Source organism: Theropithecus gelada, chromosome 19 (genome assembly GCF_003255815.1).
Source record: "Theropithecus gelada isolate Dixy chromosome 19, Tgel_1.0, whole genome shotgun sequence".
Taxonomy (NCBI): Eukaryota; Metazoa; Chordata; class Mammalia; order Primates; family Cercopithecidae; genus Theropithecus; species Theropithecus gelada.
In genome coordinates, this window is record NC_037687.1 from 46,754,976 (window position 1) to 46,782,284 (window position 27,309).

The 27,309-nt window shown below is 47.0% G+C and overlaps 1 protein-coding gene and 1 non-coding gene across 2 annotated transcripts in view; both read right to left on the minus strand.

Annotated features, from left to right (window-relative positions):
- Positions 1-14,508: 14,508 nt before the first annotated feature.
- On the minus strand, positions 14,509-14,582 carry TRNAT-AGU. The gene has a single exon. It is a non-coding gene; the product is annotated as a tRNA-Thr (tRNA).
- A 1,253-nt stretch (positions 14,583-15,835) lies between these two features.
- The window catches only part of WDR88 (WD repeat domain 88), a 45,757-nt gene continuing 34,283 nt past the window's right edge, over positions 15,836-27,309 (minus strand). Inside the window, 2 exon segments of the mRNA XM_025368342.1 lie at positions 15,836-16,244; positions 19,187-19,279. Coding sequence (XP_025224127.1) covers positions 16,065-16,244; positions 19,187-19,279 — 273 coding nt within the window. The 3' untranslated portion in view covers positions 15,836-16,064.

Here is a 27,309-nt window from a genome sequence, read left to right on the forward strand (position 1 = left end):
AGTGCTGGGATTACAGGCGTGAGCCACCTATTCAGTCTTAACAGAAGGAAATTCTGACACATACTATGACATGGATGAAACTTGAAGACATTATGCTAAGAGAAATAAGCCAGTCACAAAAGGACAAATATTGTCTGATTCCACTTACAGGGGAACTTGCATAGTCAAATTCGTACAGACAGTAAACAGAATGATGGCTGCCAGGGGCTGAGAGGAGGGGCAAACAGAGAGTTATTTAATGGGTAAGGAGTTTTAGTTTGGGAAAATTAAGAGTTGTTGAGATGGACGTGTGGATGGTTGTACAACAATGTGAATGTATTTAATGTCACTAAACTGTACAGCTACAAATGGTTAAAATAGTAAATTTCATATGTGTCTTTTACCATAAAAACAAATAACAACAACAAAAAATCAAACAAAAAAAACAAGGCCAGAAGCAGTGGCTCACACCTGTAATCCTAGCACTTTCGGAGGCCAAAGTGGGCAGACCACTTCAGGTCAGGAATTCGAGACCAGCCTGGTCATAGTGAAACCCCATCTCTACTAAAAATACAAAAATTAGCTGGGCCTGAAGGTGCGTGCCTGTAATCCCAACTACTTGGGAGGCTGAGGCAGGAGAATGGCATGAACCCGGGAGGCAGAGCTTGCAGTGAGCTGAGATCCGGCCACTGCACTCCAGCCTGGGCGACAGAGTGAGACTCTGTCTCAAAAAAAAAAAAATAAATAATAATAATAATAATAATAAAAATAAATTTAAGGCCAGGCACGGTGGCTCACGCCTGTAATCCCAGCACTTTGGGAGGCCAAGGCAGGCGGATCACGAGGTCTGGAGTTCGAGACCATCCTGGCCAACATGGTGAAACCCCATCTCTACTAAAAATACAAAAAATGAGCCAGGCCTGGTGGCGCACTCCTGTAGTCCCAGCTACACGGGAGGCTGAGGCAGGAGAATCACTTGAACCCGGGAGGTGGAGGTTGCAGTGAGCCCAGATCACGCCACTGCACTCCCACCTGGTGACAGAGCAAGACTCCATCTCAAAAAATAAACAAATAAGTAAATAAATAAATAATAAAAATAAAAATAAATTTAAAATACTACAAATAAACTGGCAACATATATGGTTGCAATCACAGCATTTCTTCCTGAGCTCAATGGGGTGGGGCAAGCCAGCCCGGGTTGCTGCTTTGACTTCAGTGCAACTTCCTAGCATTTCTGCAATCCCGGGGCAGTGGTGGGGGAAGGAGGGGCAGTGGAGATTGGTCAGTTCAGGTGGGAACTGCAAAGCTCAGAGCTGAGTTCCTGCTGGCCTGTGGAAGTGCCCGGACACACCCAGCCACAGTGCACCCATCCGGCGTGCTGTGTCTGCAGGCACGTCCGGGGCAGTGGGCACAGTGTGCCCAAGTGCATCTAGCCATAGACACTCTCCAAGCTGCAGCCAGTTCCTAGAACCTTAATAGACCAGTGGCAGTAAAATCATTTTACCTTCAATATTGAGCAGTAATTTTAAAATTATAGGCCTGAAACGGTGATAGTAAGTATGTCGTAAAAGCACCATTCCAAAAAAAAAAAGTGTTTTATTGCAATGAAAATGTTAGCAGCAGGTCGCCCCTTGGTTTACATAACCCTCTCTGCAGGACCTTCCAGTGCTGAGTGCAGTTTCCATTTTCAACCGAAAAGCTCCCTCGGCCTTGCTGAAGCACTCAGAAATACCCTGAAGCAATAATCATTTGTGTATTGATTTGGGGGAGAATCAATCCAATCCCGTCCGTCCACCTCACTCAATTATTAATGAAGTCAAGTACATCAGAAACCCCAAGACGGGTTAACAGGTAAGGTTTATTCTTTAACCCTTTTGGCGCCTGATATGGTTTGGATATTTGTCCCTTCCAAACCTCATGTTGAAATGTGGCCCTCCAGTGTTGGAGGTGGGGCCTCGTGGGAGGTGTTTGGCTCTTGGGGGTGGATTCCTCACGAATGCCTCGGTGCCCTCCACACAGTAATGAATGAGTGAGAGCTGATTGCTTAAAAGAGCCTGGCACTTCCTCTCACTTCCATCCTCTCTTGCCACGTGGCACTGCTCCCCCTTTGCCTTCCACCTTGATTGGAATTTTTTTTTTTTTTTTTTTAGACCAAGTCTCACTCTGTCGCTCAGGCTGGAGGGCAGTGGCACAATCTCGGCTCACTGCAACCTCCGCCTCCCAGGTTCAAGCAATTCTCCTGCTTCAGCCTCCTAAGTAGCTGAAATTACAGGCACCTGCCACCACGCCCAGCTAATTTTCGTAATTTTTAGTAGAGATGAGATTTCACTATGTTGGCCAGGCTGGTCTCGAACTCCTGGCCTCAAGTGATCTGCTTGCCTCGGCCTCCCAAAGTGTGGGGATTACAGGCATGAGCCACCATGTCTGGCCTTAATTGGAAGCCTCCTGAGGCACTCGCCAGAAGCAGATGCTAGTGCCAAGCCTCTTGTACAGTCTGCAGAACTGTGAGCCAAATAAACCTCTTTTATTTGTAAATTACCCAGTCTCAGGCATTCCTTTACAGCAACACAAAACAGGTTACTACAGAGTCACAAGAATAAAGGTGACACCCTGAGACAGCCTGAGTCTCGAGGCCTAAGTACAGATTGTGGGAATGCAAGGCTGGACGGGTGGATGAAGAAAGCCATGGACAAGCCCTTCTGTCCTAAGGAGTGACCCCTCCTTAATCATAGCAGGTGAGAGGAGCAGACCAAGCTCACTTTCAGCTAAGCTCAAAGCAGCTGGTGGAGGGGCTCCAGGTGTCTGGTAGCAAGACCACCAGCCCTGGGAGAGAGAGAGAGAGAGAGACCCTGGGATTCCCTGGGGGATGCAATAGGGAGGAGGCAGTGCTACCCACCTGCCGGGACTCTGTGGGCCCCTCCGCCACCACAGACAGCCCATCTTTATTATGAGCCTAATTGCTGTATTTAAATCCATTCATTTTTATATTATTTAAGAACAGTGTTATGTTGGCCCAAACCAAATGAAACATCATTACAAAGGGGGAAAGGGCTGGGCACGATGGCTCACACCTGTAGTCCCAGCACTTTGGAGGGCCAAGGCAGGAGGATCACTTCAGCTCGGGAGTTTGAGACCAGCCTGGGCAACTTAGCGAGACCCCCATCTCTATAAAAATAAAAAATAATAATAAATAAATAAAAATAACCACACACAGTGGTGCATGCCTGTAGTCCTAGCTACTCAGGAGGCTGAGGTAGGAGGATAGCTTGAGCCCAGGAGTTCAAGACTATAGTGAGCCATGATTGCACCACTGCAGTCCAGCCTGAGGGACAGAGTAAGACCCTGTCTCTAAAAGGGGGGAGGGAGAGGATTATTATGACACGTGAACTAAATCTTTTTAAAAGAAAATAAACTAGGCTGGGCGCGTTAGCTCACACCTGTAATCCCAGCACTTTGGCAGGTCCAGGTGGGCGGGTCACTTGAGGTCAGGAGTTTGAGATCAGCCTGGCCAACATGGTGAAACCCTGTCTCTACTAAAAATAAAAAAAGTAGCCTGGTATGGTGGTGCACACCTGTAGTCCCAGCTATTCAGGAGGCTGAGGCCCAAGAATAGCCTGAATCTGGAAGGCAGAGGTTGCAGTGAGTTGGGGGATCACGCCACTGCACTCCAGCCTGAGCGACAGAGCGAGACACCATCTCTCACACACACACACACACACACACACACACACACAGAGGAATTCAATTTCCCACAAATGAAGTGTGGCAAAGCTTATGGAATTCACTGGTGTTGCCATGTTCCCCACCAATCTGAAGCTCCCCACCAATCTGAAGCAGCTTTTTTCTTTTTTTTTTTTTTTAGACGGAGTCTCTGTCACCCAGGCTGGAGTGCAATGATGTGATCTCAGCTCACTGCAACCTCTGCCTCCTGGGATCAAGCGATTCTCCTGCCGCGGGCTCCCAAGCAGCTGGGATTACAGGCGAGCGCCACCCCGCCCTGCTAGTTTTGGATTTTTAGTAGAGACAGGGTTTCCCCATGTTGGTCAGGCTGGTCTCGAACTCCTGACCTCGTGATCCACCCGGCTCAGCCTCCCAAAGTGCCGGGTATACTGGTGTGAGCCACCGCGCCCGGCCTGGAATGGCCTTTTGAAAATGCAGTTACAGCATCAGCTCAGAGGCGATACCTTGCAGAGTTGGAGCAAGGTTGTTCAGAAGGCCGCATACACTCTGAATCAGTGTCCGATAGATGGCGCTGCTGCTTCTAGCCAGGACTCGATGGTCCAGGAATCAAGGAATGGAAAAGGAATGGCCGGGCGCGGTGGCTCAAGCCTGTAATCCCAGCACTTTGGGAGGCCTGAGACGGGTGGATCACGAGGTCAGGAGATCGAGACCATCCTGGCTAACACGGTGAAACCCCGTCTCTACTAAAAAAAAAAAAATACAAAAAACTAGCCGGGCGAGGTGGCGGGCGCCTGTAGTCCCAGCTACTCGGGAGGCTGAGGCAGGAGAATGGCGTAAACCCGGGAGGCGGAGCTTGTAGTGAGCTGAGATCCGGCCACTGCACTCCAGCCTGGGCGACAGAGCGAGACTCCGTCTCAAAAAAAAAAAAGAAAAGAAATGGCACCGTTCACCATTACCCTTAATGAGCCACTAGGAAATTTTGTTTCTTGTTCCCCCCAGCTCATGCTCTGTTGCCCTAGAGCACCACAGGAAGGAATGATTCCGCCAGGAGTCACAGCACTGATTCCACCGAACTGGAAGTTGAGGCTGACTCCTGGCCACTCTGAGCTTCCCATGTCTCTGAATCAATGAGCAAAGAAGGGAGGGACTGAGCTGGCTGGGGTGATGGAGCCTGCCTGCCAGGGGGAAATTGGAACACCACTCACACTGGAGGTGAGTAAAAGTGTTTGGAACTCCGGAGATCCCTTAGGGGGATCTCGGTGTATGTGTTCCAGATTTCTCTCCCAGTCTATGACTTACTTTTTTTTTTTTTTTTTTTTTTTTGAGACAGAGTCTTGCTCTGTTGCCCAGGCTAGAGTGCAGTGGCACAATCCTGGCTCACTGCAACCTCTGCCTCCTGAGTTCAAGTGATTCTCCTGCCTCAGCCTCCCGAGTAGCTGGAATTGCAGACATCCACCACCATGCCAAGCTAATTTTTGTATTTTCAGTAGAGACAGGGTTTCACCATGTTGGCCAGGCTGGTCTCTAACTCCTGACCTCAAGTGCTCTGCCTGCCTCAGCCTCCCAGAGTGCTGGGACTACAGGCGTGAGCCACCACACCTGGCCCTATGGTTTACATTTTTACTTTCTCTTTAAAAAAATTTAAGCTGGGTGTGGTGGCTTACACCTGTAACCCCATCACTCTGGGAAGTCAAGGCAGGTGGATCAGTTGAGCTCAGGAGTTCGAGCGCAGCCTGGCCAACATGGTGAAACCCCATCTCTACTAAAAATACAAAAAAAATTAGCCGGGTGTGGTGGCGGGCACCTGTAATCCCAGCTACTTGGGTGGCTGAAGCAAGAGAATCACTTGAACCCGGAAGGCAGAGGTTGCAGATTGTGCCACTGCACTCCAGCCTAGGCGACAGAGTGAGACTTCATCTCAGAAAAAAGCTTTGGGATTCACTGAAAGAGGGAAATCAGAGGTGCGCATTCCAGCATCAGAGGAATCTGATCAGCCTGGCTGTCTCCAGGGCTTGATTTTCCTAGGTGTGGATTTACTGAACATCAGCTGCTGGGCAGCCATCCCAGATGTCCACCGCAATGCCTGCAGTCACCCTTAGCTGTGTGCCTGTGGGACTGAGCCAGAGAAGCTCTACCGAGGAATTCAAGAGCAGACAGGCTCCTGGAGCATCAGCTGCCCTCCAAACCATCCTGAAAGCAAGGCTCCCAACCTGCTTATACAATTTAATCCCGGATACCCACACGTGCCCCAGGTAATCTGCCACACACAGCACAGTAAGCCCAGCCAGTGGCCAGCTTGGCATAATTTTATTTTTTTAAGTAACTGATCACAACCGCTTCTTAGGAGCCACTCTAAATTTAGAAGAAGGTGATACATTCTCTCAGAGGCACAGATCGGTGAAGAACAAAACAACGCTGAAAGTCAGTCCACACTAATTCCAACACCACCCTTCTCTCCCCGCCTGCCTGAATTTGCCTGTCCTAGGCATTGTTTTCAGGGGTGGCTGTGGGACAGGGAGAGGCCACTTCTGGTGGAAACCAAAAGCATGCTCCCATTCAGCCCCCAGAACATGTAGTAAACTATCTTACACCTCATAGACCTCCCATGTTTGCTAAAGTTCAATTCGATTTTAATGAGTTTTTTGTATTAAAGTATAATCTAATTGACTGTAGGAAATAAAATGTGGTGCTAAATGATGTTTCTGTTTCCACACTAGTCAACCTTTTAAATTAAATGATAGAATCTGGTAAATACAGTCTGTACAAATACATTCACCATGACATTCTGATTTATAAAAATCACCCATCACTGGCCAGGCACGGTGGCTGACGACTGCAATACTCTGGGAGGCCCAAGAGGGAGGATCACTTGAGTTCAGGAGTTTAAGACCAGCCTGAGTAACATGGCAGGACCCTGTCTCTACAAAAAAATTAGAAATTTACCCTGGCAGGGTGGCTCATGCCTATAGTCTCAGCTACTCAGAAGGCTAAGGCAGGAGGATGGCTTGAGCCCTGGAGTTAGAGGCTACAGTGAGCCATGATTGAATCACCACACTCCAGACTGGATGACAGAGTGAGTGAAACTATGTCTTTAAGAAAGCAAAAAATCAGCCGGGCGCGGTGGCTCAAGCCTGTAATCCCAGCACTTTGGGAGGCCAAGACGGACGGATCACAAGGTCAGGAGATCGAGACCATCCTGGCTAACTGGGTGAAACCCCGTCTCTACTAAAAAAATACAAAAAACTAGCTGGGCGAGGTGGCGGGCGCCTGTAGTCCCAGCTACTCGGGAGGCTGAGGCAGGAGAATGGCGTAAACCCGGGAGGCGGAGCTTGCAGTGAGCTGAGATCCGGCCACTGCACTCCAACCTGGGCGACAGAGCGAGACTCTGTCTCAAAAAAAAAAAAAAAGAAAACAAAAAATCGGCCTGTCACTGTGGCTCACACCTGTAATCCCAGCACTTTGGGAGCCTGAGGCAGGCAGATCACTTGAGGTCAGGAGTTCGAGACCAGCATGGCCAATATGGAGAAACCCTGTCTCTACTAAAAATACAAAAATTAGCCAGGCAGTAGTGGCACATGCCCATAGTCCAAGCTACTTGGGAGGCTGAAGCGGGAGAATTGCTTGAACCCAGGAGGCAGAGCTTGCAGTAAGCTGAGATTGTACTACTGCACTCCAGCCTGGGCAATAGAGCAAAACTCCATTTCAAAAAAAAAAAAAGGAAAAATCACCATCATTGAACAGAGGTGGGTGAGGGGAATGGATGAGTGGTTCTGCCTCCTGCAACTGAGAACTCAGTATACTGGGCCGGGCGCGGTGGCTCAAGCCTGTAATCCCAGCACTTTGGGAGGCTGAGACGGGCGGATCACGAGGTCAGGAGATCGAGACCATCCTGGCTAACACGGTGAAACCCCGTCTCTACTAAAAATACAAGAAAATTAGCCGGGCGAGGTGGCAGGCACCTGTAGTCCCAGCTACTCGGGAGGCTGAGGCAGGAGAATGGCGTGAACCCGGGGGGGCGGAGCTTGCAGTGAGCCGAGATCGCGCCACTGCACTCCAGCCTGGGGCACAGAGCAAGACTCCGTCTCAAAAAAAAAAAAAAAAAAAAAAAAAAGAACTCAGTATACTGGAGACCACACTGTCAGCCTTCTCTGGCAGCGAGGAGGCACTGCTCCTCCGGAGAGGCTGTAGGAGGGTTTTTCCCCAAGGTTGAGGCCACCTCTCAGTCATTAAAGCTGAAACCGTCTCCTGGAAGCAGCTGATGGGGTGTGCGAATCTCTACCCTCCTAGCCCAGATGAAACCTCTCTTCCCCTCTGTGGAACCCTTCGGGCCACAGTTGCATGGGAGGTAGAAACAGAGGGAAATGGGACAGCCCACTGCCCAGCAAATGCAGGCCCTGCCCTGCTGGAAGAGCATGGGCCATGGGCAAGAAATAGTTAAATCCACATAGAGCTGATGGGGACAGGCTGGGATGACGAACCAGACTGCTGTCAACATGACTTTTATTATTTTAAGTTGTTTTTTAAGAGAGATGAAGTCTCGCTATGTTGACCAGGCTGGTCTTAAACTCTTTTTATTCTTATTTTATTTTATTTTTATTTTATTTTGGGTTAGAGTCTCGCTCTTTCACCCTGCCTGGAGTGCAGTGGCACAATCTCAGTTCACAGTAACCTCCACCTCCCAGGTTCAGGCAATTCTTGTGGCTCAGCCTCCCAAGTAGCCGGGACTACAAGTGCGCACTACCACGCCCTGCTACTTTTGTATTTCTAGTAGAGACAGGGTTCTGCCATGTTGGCCAGGCTGGTCTCGAACTCCTGAGCTCAAGCGATCCACCCTCCTTGGCCTCCCAAAGTGCTGGGATTACTGGCATGAGCCACCACACCCGGCCTTTAATATTTTTGTTTAGATTAGATTGACTTTTGTGCTGTGAAATGCATAGATCTTAAGCATACAATTTAATGAGTTTTGATAAACACACACCCAAACTCCTACAAAATAAAGAGCATTTCCATCAACCCCCAAAGATCTTTTTGTACCCCTTTTGAAGAAATCAATCTCTATCACCAACGCAACCATTGCTCTGCTGTCACTATAGATTAATTTGCATTTCCTAGAGTTTTGTGTAAGTGAAATAATAAATGATGTACTGTTTCACTCCACACGACGTGCGATTTCACCCATGTCTGTGTAAGTGTCAGCATCCCATCCCTTTCTCTTGCTGTGTAGTGATCCACTGCCTGGATAACCCATAGTTTATTCATCTCCTATGACACCTGAGCTGTTCCTAGTTTTTTGCTATTGTATTGAGAGCATCTGTGATGTTTTCTTAAGGACGTTGTTTTCATTCCTTCTGGATAAATACTGAAGGCTGGGATTGTTCATAACCCAGCTTTTCAGATTCTGATAGAATGTGGTAATTTTCACTGCTTTGCTATACCCCTTGGGCCCTTCCTCTGCTGAAAATTATTTTGTCACTTATATGTGTTGTAGATCTCTTTTCCTTGTTTGTAAGTTGTCTTTTTTTCCCCTTTAAGATCAAAGTTATCATTCACTATCTCAATTTGCACAATTCAGAATCTGTCAAAAAATCAAACAAGCAATCAGCAGTAATAAGACAGTCAAGACAGGCAAGAGGGCTGCTTTGAAGAGCCACATTTAAACATCAAAGCCATTCCTATTTAGCAGGAGTATGCGATTTAAAAAAATTGGAATTATCCCATTCACAGTATCTAGAAATAACCCCAGCAAGAAATATATATGACCCAGGCTGGGCACAGTGGCTCTTGCATGTAATCCCAGCACTGTGGGAGGCCAAGGCGGGCAGATCTCTTGATGCCAGGAGTCAGAGACCAGCCTGCGCAACGTGGTGAAGCCCCGTCTCTACTAAAAATACAAAAATTAGCCAGGCGTGGTAGCACATGCCTGTAATCCCAGCTACCTGGGAGGCTGAGGCAGGAGAATCGCTCAAACCTGGGAGGTGAAGGTTGCAGTGAGCCAAGATCACGCCACGGCACTCCAGTCTGGGTGACAGAGCGAGACTTGTGTCTCAAAAAAACCGAAAAAGAAAAAGAAAAAAAGAAAAAATACAGAGTACCTAGATTACAGAACACTGTAAACTTGACCAAAGGACTTGAAGGATGACTTAAATAAATAAAAAGAGTTTAAAAGACACTGTAACAAATTTGAAAGGCAAATGATAGACTGAGAGGTATTATTGATCATATCTATAAAAGGCAAAGGACTCTTATCTAAAACAAATTCCACCTATACATCAGTAAGGAAAACAAACAAGACAACTGATTTACTGAGCAAAGGATGTGAACTGCGCCCGGGTGTGGTGGCTCACGTCTGTAATCCCAACACTTTGGGAGGCCAAGGTGAGCGAATTGCTTGAGGCCAGGAGTTTGAGATCAGCCTGGCCAACATGGTGAAACCCCGTCTCTACTAAAAATACAAAAATTAGCCGGGCGTATTTTTAGTCTCTACTAAAAATACAAAAATACAAAAATTACAAAATTTGTATTTTGTAAAAATACAAAAAAAAAAAATGCATCTGTAATTCTAGCTACTTGGGAGGCTGAGGCAGGAGAATTGCTTGAACCTGGGAGGCAGAGGTTGCAGTGAGCCGAGATAGTGCCACTGTACTCTAGCCTGGGCAACAGAGCGAAACTCTGTATGAAAAACAAACAAACAAACAAAACCACACACACACAAAAAGGATGTGAACTGGCAATTCATAGAAGGAATACAAATGGCCAAGAAACATATAAAAGAATGCCCAACTACATTGTTAAGCAAGGGAAATGTGGATTAAAACAATAAGATAGCATTTTGCAAAGCTTTCCATGTTGTTGCCGGGCTCCGATACTGGCAGCTGTGAAGGAGGAAGGGGAAACCAGTGTGGTCTTTGGAGAGAGCTGTTTGGCAGCAGCTATTAAATACAAAGTATAAAAAGCTATGCTCAGTTATCCCCTCTCATCTTTGTCCCAGAAAAAGTGATGTATAGAAAGAACCCTGTGTCGGGGGTTGTGCCATTCCGCTGTGTTAATTGCGGTGAGATTCAGAGACAAACCCTATACCGCCACAGTGTCCACCAACAAGGGAGAGCTCTTCTCATTCACGTAACAGCCACAGCCAAGCCAAGAATGCTGCAGCTCTATAAGTGGGAATATAAGGAATCTAGGGGCACTCACCTGAAAAGACTTCCAAAATGAACATGTTGATCATTTATGTTAAAAACTCCTGTGCATGGGATCGATCCCAGGAATGCAAGATTGGTTTAACATCTAAGATGAATTAATGTATTACACCATATCAATAAAATAAAAAACAAAAATCACATGATCCTCTCAACAGATGCAGAAAAGCATTTAACAAAATCCAATACCCTTTCATGATAAACAGACTAACAAGGAATAGAAAGCAACTTCTTCAACCAATAAAAAGTATCTATGAAAAACCCACAGCCAACATCATACTTAGTGGTGAAAGACTGAATGCTTTGCCCATAAGATAAGGAACAAGACGAGAATGTCTGCTCTCACCATTTCTATTCAACATTGTACTAGAGATTTTAGCCAGAGCAATTAGGCGAGAAAAAAATTGCATTAAAAGCATCCAGAATGAAAAAGAAAGGAGGAAAACTATCTCTATTCATAGATGACGTGATTTGCATATATAAAATATACAAACTAAGGAATTCACTTAAAAATAATTAGAATTAATAGAAGAGCTCATCTAAGTTGTGGGATACAAAATTAAGATACAGAAAACAATTGTATGTCTAACATTTGCAATTAAGAATCTGAAAATACAATTTAAAAAACAATTCTGGCCAGGCACGGTGGCTCACGCCTGTAATTCCAGCACTTTGGGAGGCCAAGGCAGGCCTTGAGGTCAGGCATTGGAGACCATCCTGACCAACAGGATGAAACCCTGTCTCTACTAAAACTACAAAATTAGCTGGGCATTGCAGCACATGCCTGTAATCCCAGCTACTTAGGAGGCTGAGGCAGGAGAATTGCTTGAACCCAGGAAGCAGAGGTTGCAGTGAGCCAAGATCGTGCCATTGCACTCCAGCCTGGGCAACAAGAGCGAAACTCCGTGTCAAAAAAAAAAAAAAAAGAAAGAAAAAGAAAAAGAAAAAATCTATTTATAATGGCATCAAAAAGAAAATACTTAGAAATGTACTTAACAAAAGAGGTATAAAACTTATGCTCGGAAAACTAAAACATTGTTGAAAGAAATTAAAGAAGACCTAAATAAATTGAAAGGTATTCCATGTTCATGGATTAGAAAACTTAACATTATTAAGATAACAATATCTCCCCAAATGATCTATTTCTATCAAATGTAATTTCTATCAAAATCCCAGCTGGGTTGTTTGCAGAAATTTACAGGCTGATTCTAAGATTCATATGGAAATTCAACAGACCCAGAATAGCCAGAACAATCTTGAAAAGAACAACTTTGAAGGACTCATACTTCCCAATTTGAAGACTTAGTACACAGCTATAGTTATCAACACAGGCATAAAGCTAGACATGTAGATTAAGGGACTAGAATTGGAAATCCACAAATAAACCCTCATATTTATGGTCAATTGATTTTCCACAAGGGTGCCAAGACCTTTGGGAACAGAATGGTCTTTTCAACAAATGGTGTTTGGAAGAATGAAAGTGCACATGCAAAAGAATGTGGTTGGACCCCTCCTTCACATCATATTCAAAATTGACTCAAAGTAGATGCAAAACTTAAATGTAACAGCAAAAGCTATAAAACCCTATAAGAAAACATTAGTATAAATCTCTGTGACCTTGAACTTGGCAATGGAATCTTGAATATGACATCAAAAGCATAAGCAAAAAGGAAAAGTAGATACATTAGACTTGATCGATATTAAAACGTTTGCACTTCAAATGATAGTATCAAGAAAGCAAAGAAGACCGGGCGCGGTCGTTCACACCTGTAATCCCAGCATTTTGGGAGGCCAAGGCGGGCGAATCAAGAGGTCAAGATATGGAGACCATCCTGGCCAAAGTGGTGAAACCCCCGTCTCTACTAAAAATACAAAAATTAGTTGGGTGTGGTGGCGCCTGCCTGTAGTCCCAGCTACTCTGGAGGCTAAGGCAGGAGAATTACTTGAATCCGGGAGGCGGAGGTTGCAGTGAGCCGAGATCACACCACTGCACTCCATCCTGGCGACAGAGCGAGACTCCGTCTCAAAAAAAAAAAAAAAAAAAAAAAAAAACAACAGCGGTGGCTCACACCCGTAATCCCCACACTTTGGGAGACCGAAGTGGGCAGGGCGGATCACCTGAGGTCAGGAATTCGAGACCAGCCTGGCCAACATGATGAAACCTCGTCTGTACTAAAAATGCAAAAATTAGCCGAGCGCGGTGGCTTGCACCTGTAATCCTAGCTGAGGCTGAGGCAAGAGAATCGCTTGAACCGGGGAGGCGGAGGTTGCAGTGAGGCAAGATCATGCCATTGCACTCCAGCCTGGGCAACAGAGACTCCATCTCAGTAAATAAAATAAATAAATAAATAAATAAATAGCAAAGAGAAAAAGAAAGGGAGAAATGATTTCAAATCCTGTATCCAATGAGGGACTTTTTTATTTTTATTTTTTCTTCGAGATGGAGTCTCTCTCTGTCTCTCAGGCTGGCGTAACTATGAGCCAGAAATAAACCAGCTCCACAATGACGCAAGCCGAGTTTCCAATAAATTCATCCCTGATTGGATCCAGGTGAATGCTCCTATCAGCACTGCAAAGCGTCAAAGTCTCCTTACAAGCTTTCCTGGGCAATGTCAATCAAAAACCACCAAGATACAAAGGCGCAAGAATTGACTGGAAAACGAGAGAAATAAACAAGCAAACAAAAACAATAAACTCAGATCCATAGAAGAGGCAGAAAGAGAAACTGCTTCCGGGGCAGGTGAATTTGGCTGTTTGGAACACAGCCTCATGCAATGCCTGCAATTTCTGCACTGGGACTATCCTGTCGGGTTTGACATGTGACTCCCTGGAGAATGTAAAAACTCCAATGCCTCACCCAACCCTACCCCACCACCCCCAAAGCCTCGAATGCACTTGCTCGGGAATTGGTTCCCACATGCAAATATGGGTAGAACCCCAGCGCTAAGCAACCAACCCCAGCCCAGGCAGCTGGTGGCTTCAGCCCACACCGGGCCGTCTGCAGTGAGGACAGAGTCCCCTGCGATCTTTCCCCGGTCTGGAGTTTCCACGCAGTCATCGGACTGACGGTCACGCTGACCGGACTCAGTCCCGCACCCCTCCCCATGGGGTCCCCTTGGCCTTGCCGGCCCAGGTCTTGCATTTGTGAAACGGCTGCAACCACTGCGCGGCTGCAGGGAGACTGGCAATCTTCAGGCCTTTGCGAGGCTCTGCTAAGCCCGGCGACCGTCGGGGATTGGCACCCGCATGGGCTCCCCCAAGTGGCAGCTTGAGCCAGGAAGACTAGTGAGAGGAACCCATGCCACAGAAGGCAGCGCAGGAGAGCGCGTCCACCGCCCGCCTTGAGGAAGCAGCCTCGGGGCGAACACCGGCTGCACGCTGGACTCTCAGGGCTGCTTCCCCGCCCGCCCACCTCCCACGGCCAGCCAGCACCATGACAACCGCGGTCGCCTAGGTCTCCGCGCCGCCCACGCCCCTCAGCGCCTGAGACCCGAGTAGGTGGAGTCCAAAGCCCGCCTGCACCCGTTGGGGGACCCGGCTACAGCGGCGTCTCGGGCTCCCCCTCACATCCACATGGTATCGGGCAGCCGGGTGAGGGCACAGAGCACAAAAGCGCAGGAGCAAAAGTAGAAAGAGCTTGAACGCTCGGTTGAGGCACCGCTGGGATTCGAACCCAGGATCTCCTGTTTACTAGACAGGCGCTTTAACCAACTAAGCCACGGCGCCGCCCGTGCAGACACCTCCAGAAATGAGTTCACATTACTATTTACCATATGGGCCGCGCGCACGCGCACAGACTCCGCCTGTTGTGGCGCACGCGTAGTGTGGCTCCCGAGTCACACCGGCATCTGAGACAGACCGGAAGCTCGGGCTGCAAGGAGCGGGCAGCCTGGGAAGGCGAAGCTTACTGGTCACAATGTCTTTTCCAACGTGGAGCCAGGACCCTACGCCTTTGGGGAACGCTGGCGCAGGGCTTGCGCCTCGGCAGGGCGGCAGAGCCCCTACCCACTGCGGAGAACCCCCGGCCCCGCCAGCGCGGCCGGGCTGCTGGCTCCCCTGGCGTCAAGTCGGAGCGCACACCCGCCTGGGTCCGACGGTGACCCCGGTGAGCTTCGGACCGTTCCGCCCGGGGACTTCAGCCTGAGAAGGCCGAGGCCCTGCCAGCTCCCGCAGCCATAACTTCAGTTGAGTCGCTTCTTCCGGGGATCCTGAGCTGGGCAAAAGTTGAGGAGTCAGGAAGGCTCAGAGGAGGGATCCTGGGCTTCGGAGTTCCCAGGCTGCTGGCGTGGGGCACCAACACCTTATATGGAGGGGTTTCTGCTGCCAGAGCAGGCAAGGCCCTCCCCTCCCTGGTTTCTCACTTGCGCCTTCTGGGTGTCCTCACGCAACTACACCAGCCACTGGTTTCCGCACTTTCCAGAGGGCCTGTGGCAACTACGAAGCCGAACACTACCAACTCATCCACCCAGCATCCCCGCAGCATGCACAGAAAGGTTCACCCAGCATGGTGTGCAATAGGAACCTAAGCTCCTATCTCAGCCTATTTATGGACTGATGCACGCTGTGCAAAATGCCGTGGCAGCAGGAAGAGGGCTGCACATAGGCATGGACGTTCTGGAAATTGAGACATCTAGAGGAGAAAGTATGTGACATCCCGTGATGGCAATGCCACCGCCACCCCCTTGCCTAATCAAACGGTCCTCTGCGCGGGACAGGTGGCCATCTGGGAGCATTAGCCAGGGAGGCACCCATTGTGTCTTGCCATCTCGCCCACAGAGGGGGCTCCACACCTTGTCATACTCATTTGACAAACTGCCCAGAACTGCTGGTGCCAGCCCCCACGGGTCATCTTACAGGCAACTCCAGACTCCACAATGTGAGCCTAATATATGTTCCAAGTATCAAACAGGATGAGCACCAAGCCATAAAGCTTAGAAATAGCAAGACTGCTTTTCAAATGCACATGCACACTTGTTTTCCAAAGGAATTAGATTTATTCTGCATGAAAACGGAAAGTCAAGTGTTCACTCCCCAAGCTGAAAGCTGAGGAGGTGGCACTGTGCTGAGAGCCCAGCCAGGGCTTGTGTCCTGCCCCAGTCTGACAGGCCTACTGAGCCTGGGAGGGGCCCAAGAGAAAGTCCCTGCAGAGCCCCAAAACCTACATGCTAGGAAGCCTGTGCTGGAGTCACTCAAAGGGGCCTGTAGCTGTCAATCATCCTGGCTTCCCCCGGGCGGCGGTGGCGGCAAGTTCTCCCTCTCTGATGACGATGATGATGAAGTCTCTGCTGGCAAGCCCCTTGTATCTATCCGGCAGAACACGCATTGGGTGAACACTTCAGAAGAGGTGTCACTCTTGAAGATGGAGAAAGGCCTGTCACATCTTTCGCACTGACATGGGATATTTTAAAAGAGCAGAAAGAAGGTGCTGGTCAGAGGGGATCCAGGCATGCCGTTAGAATTCTCCTGCCTGATCCAGCTACTTTGAGCTGGGGCAAGGGAAGGGTTCCCCTCTCTGGAATCTCTTTTTTGTTTGTGTTTTTTTGGTTTTTGTTTTTTGGTGTTTTTTTTTTTTTTGAGACAGAGTCTCACTCTGTTGCCCAGGCTGGAGTGCAGTGGTGCCACCTTGGCTCACTGCAACCTCTGCCTCCCAGGTTCAAGCGCTTTTCCTGCCTCAGCCACCCGAGTAGCTGGAATTACAGTCATGCACCACCACATCCAGCTAATTTTTGTATTTTTAGTAGAGATGGGGTTTCTGCATGTTGGCCAGGCTGGTCTCGAACTCCTGGCCTCAAGTGATCCACCCACCTCGGCTGCCCAAAGTGCTGGGATTACAGGCGTGAGCCACCGGGCGCAGCGCCTCTCTGGAATCTCTAACCCCACAAAGGCGGAAATTGCAGAGAGAGAATGAGCACAGGCTTCTTCCCCACCAATGGCTAAGCAGGTCCTGCCAGCTCATGTCTCCTGCCATGGGGGCCCTGAGGACATGCGTGGCAAGCCCCTTGACAGTCGGGAGGATGGGGGTGAACCAGCCCCATCCATGGTTCTGTGCAGAGTAAAATTGTGGGACTGAGAGGATTACTCCCTGACATCCTGAGAACACCCAACTTTTACAGAACCATGAGACTAAAGTAGGCAAGATTTCTGAACAAAGCAGGGGTGTGAAGTAGATTGACGCAGGTGCTAGGCGCCCTCCTGCGTCCATGAGCCTGTTTCTGGCCAAAGCTCACAGAGAACACTGGAAACAAATGGCACAACTCACCCACCACGTCTGCTTCCCACTAACAAGCAAGAATCCCATGGGATGGGGTCTCCCAGGCTATGGGCAGAGGCCCCTCAGGGGTTCCCGCCAGGCATGGTCCCCTGGAGAAGAGCCTGCAAGGTAGCACGCCCCTGCTCTGGCTTTCCCAGCCCCTAGGCTTTGCTGTCTTGCCCGCTCCAGGACACTGAGGCCTGCTGGAGAGAGGGGTAAACCCCACCTGGGGCAGGCCTCGGGGCAGCCTGGCCTCTGAGGCTTCTCATGTTGATTGATTCAGAGCAAGTCAAATGCAGCAGGTTCATCCTTGCTTCAGCTTCAGGTAGGCCTCTTTCTTTTCCTTTTTTTGCAAGAAATAAATTAGATCCCAGTTCGGGCGCGGATAGCTCACGCCTGTAGTCCCAGCACTTTGGGAGGCTGAGGTGGGTGGATCACTTGAGCTCAGGAGTTCGAGACCAGCCTGGCCAACATGGTGAAACCCCGTCTCCAATAAAAACACAAAACAATTAGCCGGGCGTAGTGGCGGGCGCCTGTAGTCCCAGCTACTCAGGAGGCTGAGTCAGGAGAATCGCTTGAACCTGGAAGGCGGAGGTTGCAGTGAGACGAGATCGCGCGACTGCACTCCAGCCTGGGTGACAGAGCTAGACTCCCTCTCGAAAAAGAAATAGAGAAAAAGAAAAAAGAAATTTGATCTTTTACCTGCCTTATCCTACATTCCTACATGCCACAGTCCAACCCCAGAACAGCAGGGCTGACAGAGGAGGTGGCTCCCAGGCCCTGCCCTAGGTGGCCGGTGAAAGACAAGGGCCATCACTGCTCTGTAGCAAGCCAGCTTTCAGGGTTTAATGGCCAACATAGCCACAGGGACAAGGTCTGTTTGAGTCCTACCCCTCATACTCCTGCCTTGCTGTGCGGCTCCCAAATTAGCCATTCCCAGAAGCCGTGGCTCCCAGCCAAACCTGAAAGGAGGTCAAGTCTAGGTGGCTCCAGGATTCCCAGGGAAGGACTCAAGCGGGCCCAGCCCACACTCCAAGGCAGCAGCCAGGTGTGTGCACAGAGAGGCTTCAGTGGGGAGTTGCCTCCACTGCCCAGGGACAGCCTCTGTGGCCAGCCCGGGCTGGGCCTGGTGAAGCAGAAAATATGCTGGCCCGACCACCAAGCTCTTGCACTAGAGAAGCGCGGGCACCTGAGCCTCTTGCATGGGAAGTGGGGCACTGGGGACCTACCCAGGGTAGGAGGCTCACACAGTGCCCAGCTGTGTACCTGGCCATTCTTCCACTGACCAGTGCTCCTGCGGGCTTCATCCCCTCCACGCCCCCTCGCTCCATCCCTCCGACACACCAGGCTGGCTCCTGCCTCTCAGGCTCTGCATTGGCTGTTCTCTTTGCTGGGAAGTTCTTTCCTTTTTTTTTTTTTTTTGAGACAGAGTCTCGCTCTGTCGCCCAGGCTGGAGTGCAGTGGCGAAATCTCGACTCACTGCAACTTCCACCTCCCAGTCCCAGGTTCAAGGGATTATCCTGCCTTAGCCTCCCGAGCAGCTGAAATGACAGGCCTGCACCACTACGCCTGGCTAATTTGTTTGTATTTTTAGTAGAGATGGGGCTTCACCATGTTGTCCAGGCTAGTCTTAAACTCCTACCTCAGGTAATCTGCCTGCTTCAGCCCCCCAAAATGTTGGGATTACAGGCGTGAGCCACTGCATCCAGCTGGAAGTTCTTTCCTTTAAATATCTACATGGCTCACCCCCTCACCACCTTCAAGTCGACACAGCGGTCACCTCTCAATGAGACTTATCCTGACCACCCTTTAAAATCTGGCAACCTCCAGCACTCCTATTCCCATTTCTTGTGTATTTTTCTGTCAATTACTTATCACCATGCGACTTACTACACATTTTTCTTGTGTCTTTCCTCTTTGTTTCCTCTCTTTTAGAATTTAAGCTCCCCCGGGGCAAAAATGTCAGTCTGTTTGTTCACGGTTGCATCTCCAGGTGCCCAAAGTTCATTTAAATGATAAATTAATTTATAGAGGGAACTAATGAAAGCCTTCCCTGGGCTTAATTTTACCCGATACCAACCTGTTTCACCTTTAAGCCCATAGCCTTTTTGTACTTGATTACCAAAGGAATTTGGTCAATTTCTTCAATATTCCATAGTCTCATGGTCGTATCCTAAAACAAATAGCAAACCAATGGTCACAAAACAGGCTGTGGTACATCCATACAAAGGAATATCATTCAACAATCAAAAGACATGGGCTGTCGAGGCACAAAAAGACAGAGGAGCCTTCAATGCACATTGTTAAGCCATAGAAGCCAACCTGAAGAGGCTACAGAGTATAATTCCAACCACATGACATTCTGGAAAAGGCAAAACTAAAGTAAATAGATCACTGGTTGCCCAGGATTATGGGAAAGAGGAGGAGGGATGAATAGTAAAACTATTCTGTATGGCCAGGCGCGGTGGCTCATGCTTGTAATCCCAGCACTTTGAGAGGCCAAGGTGGGTGAGGTAGAAGTTCAAGACCAGCCTGACCAATAATGGTGAAACCCCATCTCTACTAAAAATACAAAAATAGCTGGGTATGGTGGCGTACACCTGTAGTCCCAGCTACTTGGGAGACCAAGACAGGAGAATTGCTTGAACCCAGGAGGCAGAGGTTGCAGTGAGACAAGATCGTGCCACTGCACTCAAGCCTGGGCGATAGAGCGAGACTCTGTCTCAAAAAAAAAAAAAAACATTCTGTATGACACTGTATTGGTGGATATATGATATACATTTGGCAAAACCCGTAGAACTATACAACACAAAGCATGAAACGATGTAAACCATGGACTTTAGTTAATAAATAATAGTTCCCGAAAGGAATGCAGTCCTGTTGATACCTGAATTTTAGCCCAGCGAGAGCTTGTCAGACTTCTGTCTTACAGAACTGTAAGGTATTAAATTTGTGTTGTTTAATGTTTAAACAGTACAGTCTGGTAACTTATTATTACAGCAGCAATAAAAAAACGGATACACTGAGTGTGTTACATTTCTTGATTCAGCAGTTGCAACTAAATGTCCTATGGGAAAACAAAGGGGACATTTTTGTAATAGATGTGTTGGCTTTTTTTTGGTAATAGATGTGTTGGCTTCATGCTGAGTACAGCGGTCAGATCTTACCAATAAGCATACTTTCTACAGTATAGCAAGTGATTTGCCAAATCGTTGCAACAAAAAATGTCCTCCTTGCTCTTAGCTACTTTAATTTGAAAGTTAGTTTCAAGCTGGGCATGGTGGCTCACACCTGTAATCCCAGCACTTTGAGAGGCAGATGCGGGAGGATGGCTTCAGCCCAAGAATTCAAGACCAGCCTGGGCAATATAGCGAGACCTTGTGTCTGCAGAATAAAAAAAAAATTTTTTTGTTAGGCTGGGCATGGTGGCTCACACCTGCAATCCCAGCACTTTTGGAGGCCAAGGCATGCGGATCACCTGAGGAGGGGAGTTTGAGACTAGCCTGGCCAACATGGCGAAGCCCTGTCTTTACTAAAAATACAAAAATGAGCCAGGTGTGGTGCTGCATGCCCATAATCCCAGCTACTCAGGAGGCTGAGGCAAGAGAATCGCTTGAACCTGGAAGGCAGAGGTTGCAGTAAGCCGAGATTGCACCATTGCACTCCAGCCTGGGTGACAGAGCGAGACTCTGTCCTAAAAAAATAATAATAATAATTTTTTTAATTAGCTGGGTGTGGTGGTGCACACCTGTAGTCCCAGCTACTCGGAAGGCTGAGGCAAGAGGATTACCTGAGCCCAGGAGTTTGAAGCTGCAGTGAGCTATGATCGCGCCACTGCACTCCAGCCTGAGTGACATGGTGAGACCCTGTCTCTAAAAAAATTAAGTTGGAGTTTTTAATCTTCTGGATTTCTATGAAGATTTTGATAAAACTGCAGAAAACCAAAGCATGTTGGTCCTCATCTAAATGCAAACTAGACTTTGCTCATCTATCTCCATATTCAGCAGACAGTGCCATTGTAAATTTTGGCAAATTCCATTCCTTCTGTAAATTTCTTACCAAAGCAAATGCAATGCCAAATGGCCTGCACACTTTGTACACAAAACTCCTAAAAAGGGAGTGTGGTTTTCTTACCTATAATGTTGTGTCTTTCATAATAAAAGTTTGGGGCCACTTTTCACCTTCCTCAAAATGTACAGAAGCACTTAATGAGATTTTTTTTTTTCTTTCAATAAGACAAGGTTTTATTTTGTCACCCAGGCTGGAGTGCAGTGGTGTGCTCTCAGCTCACTACAACCTCTGCCTCCCAGGCTCCAGTGATTCTCCTGCCTTGGCCTCCTGACTAGCTGGGACTACAGGCACACACCACTATATCCCACTAATTTTTTGTATTTTTAGTAGAGACGGGATTTTGGCATGTTACCCAGGCTGGTCTCAAACTCCTGGGCTCAGGCAATCTGTCCACCTCAGCCTCCCAAATTGCTGGCATTACAGGCATGAAACAACATGCCCAGCCAAGATTTTCAATTAGCGAACTGGAGATATCTTCCTTAAACATGTGCCTTCAAGATGGCTATTATCATTTCTGAGCATAGAAAAGATGTTAAAATGGGCCGGGCACAGTGGCTCATGCCTGTAATCCCAGCACATTGGGAGGCCAAGGCGAGTGAATCACTTGAGGCCAGGAGTTTGAGATCAGCCTGGAGAACAAGGCCAAACCCCGTCTCCACTAAAAATACAAAAAATTAGCCAGGCATGGTGGCAGGCACCTGTAATCCCAGCTACTGGGGAGGCTAAGGAAGGAGGATTGCCTGAGCCTGGGAGACTGAGGCTGCAGTGAGCTGAGATTGTGCCACTGCACTCCAGTCTGGGCAACATAGCAAGACCCTGTCTCTTTAAAACATAAATAAATGGGCCAGACGCAGTGGCTCGCGCCTGTAATGCCAGCATTTTTGGGAGGCCGAGGTGGGTAGATCACCAGAGGACAGGAGTTCGAGACCAGCCTGACCAACATGGAGAAACCCTATCTCTACTAAAAATACAAAATCAGCCAGGTGTGGTGGCGCATGCCTGTGATCCCAGCTACTCAGGAGGCTGAGGCAGGAGAATCGCTTGAACCCAGGAGGCAGAGGTTGCGGTGAGCCAAGATTGCACCATTGCACTCCAGCCTGGGCAACAAGAGAGAAACTCCGTCTCAAAAATAAAATAAAATAAATAAATAAATAATGCACATTTTAGATAGATATAGCCTATACCATGAGTTTATAGTGCAAAGGACTTCACTGACAAATACCTGGTCTTTTAAAGCAAGCTTATAGATTTAGTGCATTGAACATTTTTGGAGTGCTGGGAAATAAAGCCTGCAAATCAAAGAAACTGTTGTTGCCAGTAAGTAAAATCTTTTTTTTTTTTTTTTTTTTTTTGAGACTGGGTCTCACCCTGTCACCCAGGCTAGAGTGCCATGACTTGATCTTGGCTCACTGCAACCTCCCCTTCCCTAGTTCAAGCGATTCTCCTGCCTCAGTCTCCCAAGTAGTTGGAACTACAGTCACGCGCCACCAAGCCTGGCTAATTTTTGTATTTTTAGTACAGACGGGGTTTCACCATGTTGGCTAGGCTGGTCTCGAACTCCTGACCCCAGGTGATCCACTTGCCTCGGCCTCCCAAAGCGCTGAGATTATAGGCGTGAGCCACCATCCCCAGCCAGTAAGGGAAATGTTAAGTATCCATGCTCAAATGATTTTGCTGAGGGGATATTTAGCTTGAAGTTATCACATTGGGCTGACACCAGGAATCAGTATAATGTGGGCTTGATAAGAACAGAGCTGCGAATCAAAGCGAGTTTTACATTTGACAGTGTTCAGTTTTACCGCTACAGAAACTAAAAGGATGTCCTGAAGGTTGCAAGCAGTTCAGAGAAGTATTATTTGCCATGGAAACAGAAAAGCAAAGATATCCTACTGTATTAAGGGACAGAAATAAATATGTCATTGTTGGTTTTTTTTAACTTGTGATAAAATATATACAACATAATATCATTTTAACAATTTGTAAGTATACAATTAAGTCACATTAAATACTTTCACAATCTTCTGTCACCATAACCACTCTCTATACCCAAAACTTTTTCATCATCCCCAACAAAAACTCCATTACCCATTAAATAATTACTTTCTCCCCACCCTCCAGCCTCTGGCAACCACCATTCTACCTTCTGTCTCTGAATTTGGCTATGCTGGATTCCTCGTCTAAGAAGAATCATTACCATATTTGCCCTTTTGTGACTGGCTTATTTCACTTAGCATGTCATCAAGATTCATCCATGATTCATCCATGTCAGAATTTCCCCCTTTTTATGGCTGAATTCCCTTGTATGGATAGACCACACTTTATGTATCCATTCATCCAACACCTAGGTCGCTTCTACCTTTTAGCTATTATAAATAATGCTACTGTGAACATTGGCATATAAGTATCAGTAAGGCCCTGCCTTCAGTTCTTTTGAATATAAACCCAAAAGTGGGCAGGGCATAGTGGCTCACACCTATAATCCCAGCACTTTGGGAGGCCGAGGTGGGTGGATCACCTGAGGTCAGGAGTTCGAAACCAGCCTGGCTAACATGGCGAAACCCTGTCTCTACTAAAAACCCAAAAATTAGCTGGGCATAGTGGCACGCACCTGTAATCCCAGCTACTCAGGAGGCTGAGGCAGGTGAATCACTTGAACCCAGGAGGCGTAGGTTGCAGTAAGTGGACATCACGACATTGCACTCTAGCCTGGGTGATAAGAGTGAAACTCCGTCTCAAACAAACAAACAAACCAACAAAACACCCAAAAGTGGAGTTGCTGGATCATATGGTAGTTCCGTTTAAGCTTTTGCGGAACTGCCAAACCATTTCCCACAGCAGCTGCACTATTTTACATTCCCATCAGTCATGCACAAGCGTTCCAGTTGCTCCGCATCCTTTGCCAACATTCATTATTTTCTGAGTTTTTTTTAATTATAGACCTCCTGGTAGATGTGAAGTGGTACCTTACAGTGCTTTTGATGTGCATTTCCCTAATGACTAATGATGTTGAGCATCTTGTCATATGCTTCTTGGCCATTTGTATATCTTCTTTGGAGAAATGTCTATTCGAGTCTTTTGCCCATCCTTGAATTGGGTTGTTTTTTGTTGTTGAGTTTTCAGAGTTCTTTATGTATTCTGCATATTAATCCCTTATCAGATACATGATGTGCAACTATATTCTCCCATTCTCTAAGCTGTCTTTTCGCTTTCTTGATATTATCCTTTGATGCACAAAAGTTCTTAATTTTGACGAAGGTTAGGTTGTCTATTTTTGCTCTCGTTGCCTATACTTTTGTTGTCATATCCGTGAAATCACTGCCAAATTCAATATCATGAAGATTTTCTCTACTGTTTTCTTCTGAGGGTTTTACAGTTTAGCTCTCAAGTTAAGGTGTTTGATCCTGAGTTAATTTTTCTATACAGTATTAGGTAAGGGTGCAGTTTCATCCTTTGCATGTAAATTTCCAATTTTCCCAGAAGCATTTGTTGAAAAGACTGTCCCTTCTCCATTGAATGGTCTCAGCACCCTTGTCAAAAATCCCTTATTTCTGGGCTTTCTATTCTAAGCCATCAGTCTGTATGTCTGTCCCTATGCCAGAACCACACTGTTTTAATTACTATAGACTTGCAGTAACTTCAAAGTCAGGAAGTGTGAGTCCTCCAATTTTCTTCTTCTCCTTCTCCCTCTTATTCTTCTCCTTCCCCTTCTCCTTCTCCTTCTTCAGGATTGTTTTGGCTGTTGGGGCCCCTTGCAATTTCATATGAAAATGCTGTTGGAATTTTGATAGGGATTATACAGAATCTGTAGATTACTTTGAGTAGTACTGACGTCTTAATGATGAGTCTTCCTGTCCATGAATATAGGATGTCTTTCCATTCATTCAGGTCTTCTTTAATTTCTTTAAGCAATACTTTATAGTATTCATTGTGCCAGTCTTTCACTACCTTTGTTAGATTTATTCGTAAGTATTGTTTTAGATGCCATTGTAAATGGAATTGCTTTTTCTTTTCAGATTGTTCATTGCTGGTGTATAGAAACACAACTGCTTTTTTTGTGTTGATTTTGTACCCTGAAACTTTGTTGAATTCATTTATTAGCTTTAGTAGCTTTCGTGTGAATTCTTTGGGATTTTCTATATTTATGATCATGCCACCTACGAATAGAAATAATTTTGGGGCCAGGCATGGTTGCTCATGCCTGTAATCCCAGCACTTTGGGAGGCAGAGGCAGGCAGATCATGGGGTCAGGAGTTCAAGGCCAGCCTTGCCAACATGGTGAAACCCCGTCTCTATTAAAAATGCAAAAAATTAGCTGGGCATAGTGGCACATGCCTGTAATCCCAGCTACTCAGGAGGCTGAGGCAGGAGAATTGCTTGAACCCAGAAGATGGAGGTTGCAATAAGCCGAGATCATGCCACTGCACGCCAGCCTAGGCGACAGAGCAAGACTCCATCTCAAAAAAAAAAAAAAGAAAGAAAGAAATCATTTTGACTGGGCATAGTGGCTCACACCTGTAATCCCAACACTTTGAGAGGCCAAGGCCGGCAGATCACTTGAAGTCAGGAGTTCAAGGCCAGCCTGGACAACATGGTGAAATCCCGTTTCTACCAGAAGAATTGCTTGAATCCAGGAGATGGAGGTTGCAGTGAGCTGAGATTGTGCCACTGCACTCTAGCCTGGATGAAAGAATGAGACCCTGGGAAGAAAGAAAGAAGAAGGAAGGAAGGAAGGAAGGAAGGAAGGAAGGAAGGAAGGAAGGAAGGAAGGAAGGAAGAGAGAGNAAGGAAGGAAGGAAGGAAGGAAGGAAGGAAGGAAGGAAGGAAGGAAGAGAGAGAGAGAGAGAGAAGAAAAGAGGAGGGGAGGAGAGGGAAGGGGAGGGGAGAGGAGAGGAGAGAAGAGGAGAGGAGGAAGACAGGAAGGAGAGGCAGGCAGGCAAGTTGGGAGGGAGGGAACGAAGGGAAGGAAGAGAATTTTACCTCTTCCTTTTCAATTTGGATGCCTTTTATTTATTTTTTTCTTGTCTAATATCTCTGGCTAGCACTTCCAGTACAATACTGAATAGTAGCAGTGAAAGTAGGCATCCTTGTCCTGATCCTGATCTTAAGGAAGAAAAATTTTAGTCTTTTACCACTGAGAATCATGTTAGCTGCAGATTTTTTATAAACACTCTTTATCATGTTGAGGAATTTTCCCTTTATTCCTAGCTTTCTGAGTTTTTTATTATTATCATGAAAGGGTTTTGGATTTTTTCAAATGCTTTTCTGTGTCAGTTGAAATGATCGTATAGGTGTTTTTCCCTTTGTTCTATTAATGTGATATATCACACTGATTTTATGTTGAGCCACCCTGTATCCCTGGAACAAATCCCACTTGGTCATGGTAAACAATCCTTTTAATGTACTATTGGATTTTATCTGCCCATATTATGTTGAGCATATTTGCATCTATATTAACAAGAGACATTGGTCTGTAATTTTCTTTTCTTGTGACATTTGTACTTGGCTTTGATATCCAACTGGTGCTGGCCTCATAGAATGAAGTCACTGCTTTATATTAAATATAAGTGATATGTGTTTAATCAGTTCTATTTTATTTGTGTTTGCTTTTTTATTTTTTTATTTATTTATTTATTTTTTTTTTTGAGACGGAGTCTCGCTCTGTCGCCCAGGCTGGAGTGCAGTGGCCGGATCTCAGCTCACTGCAAGCTCCGCCTCCCGGGTTTACGCCATTCTCCTGCCTCAGCCTCCCGAGTAGCTGGGACTACAGGCGCCTGCCACCTCGCCCGGCTAGTTTTTTGTATTTTTAGTAGAGACGGGGTTTCACCATGTTAGCCAGGATGGTCTCGATCTCCTGACCTTGTGATCCGCCCGTCTCGGCCTCCCAAAGTGCTGGGATTACAGGCTTGAGCCACCGCGCCCGGCCCATGTTTGCTTTTTTAAACAGTCTTACCTCTATGTATGTTAAGAATATATAATATAACCTACAAAATTTATTTATTTATTTGTTGGACACAGGGTCTAGCTCTGTCACCCAGGATAGAGTGTAGTGGCATGATTGTGGCTCACTGCAGCCTCCGCCTCCCATACTCAAACCATCCTCCCATCTCAGACTCCTGAGTAGCTGGAACTACA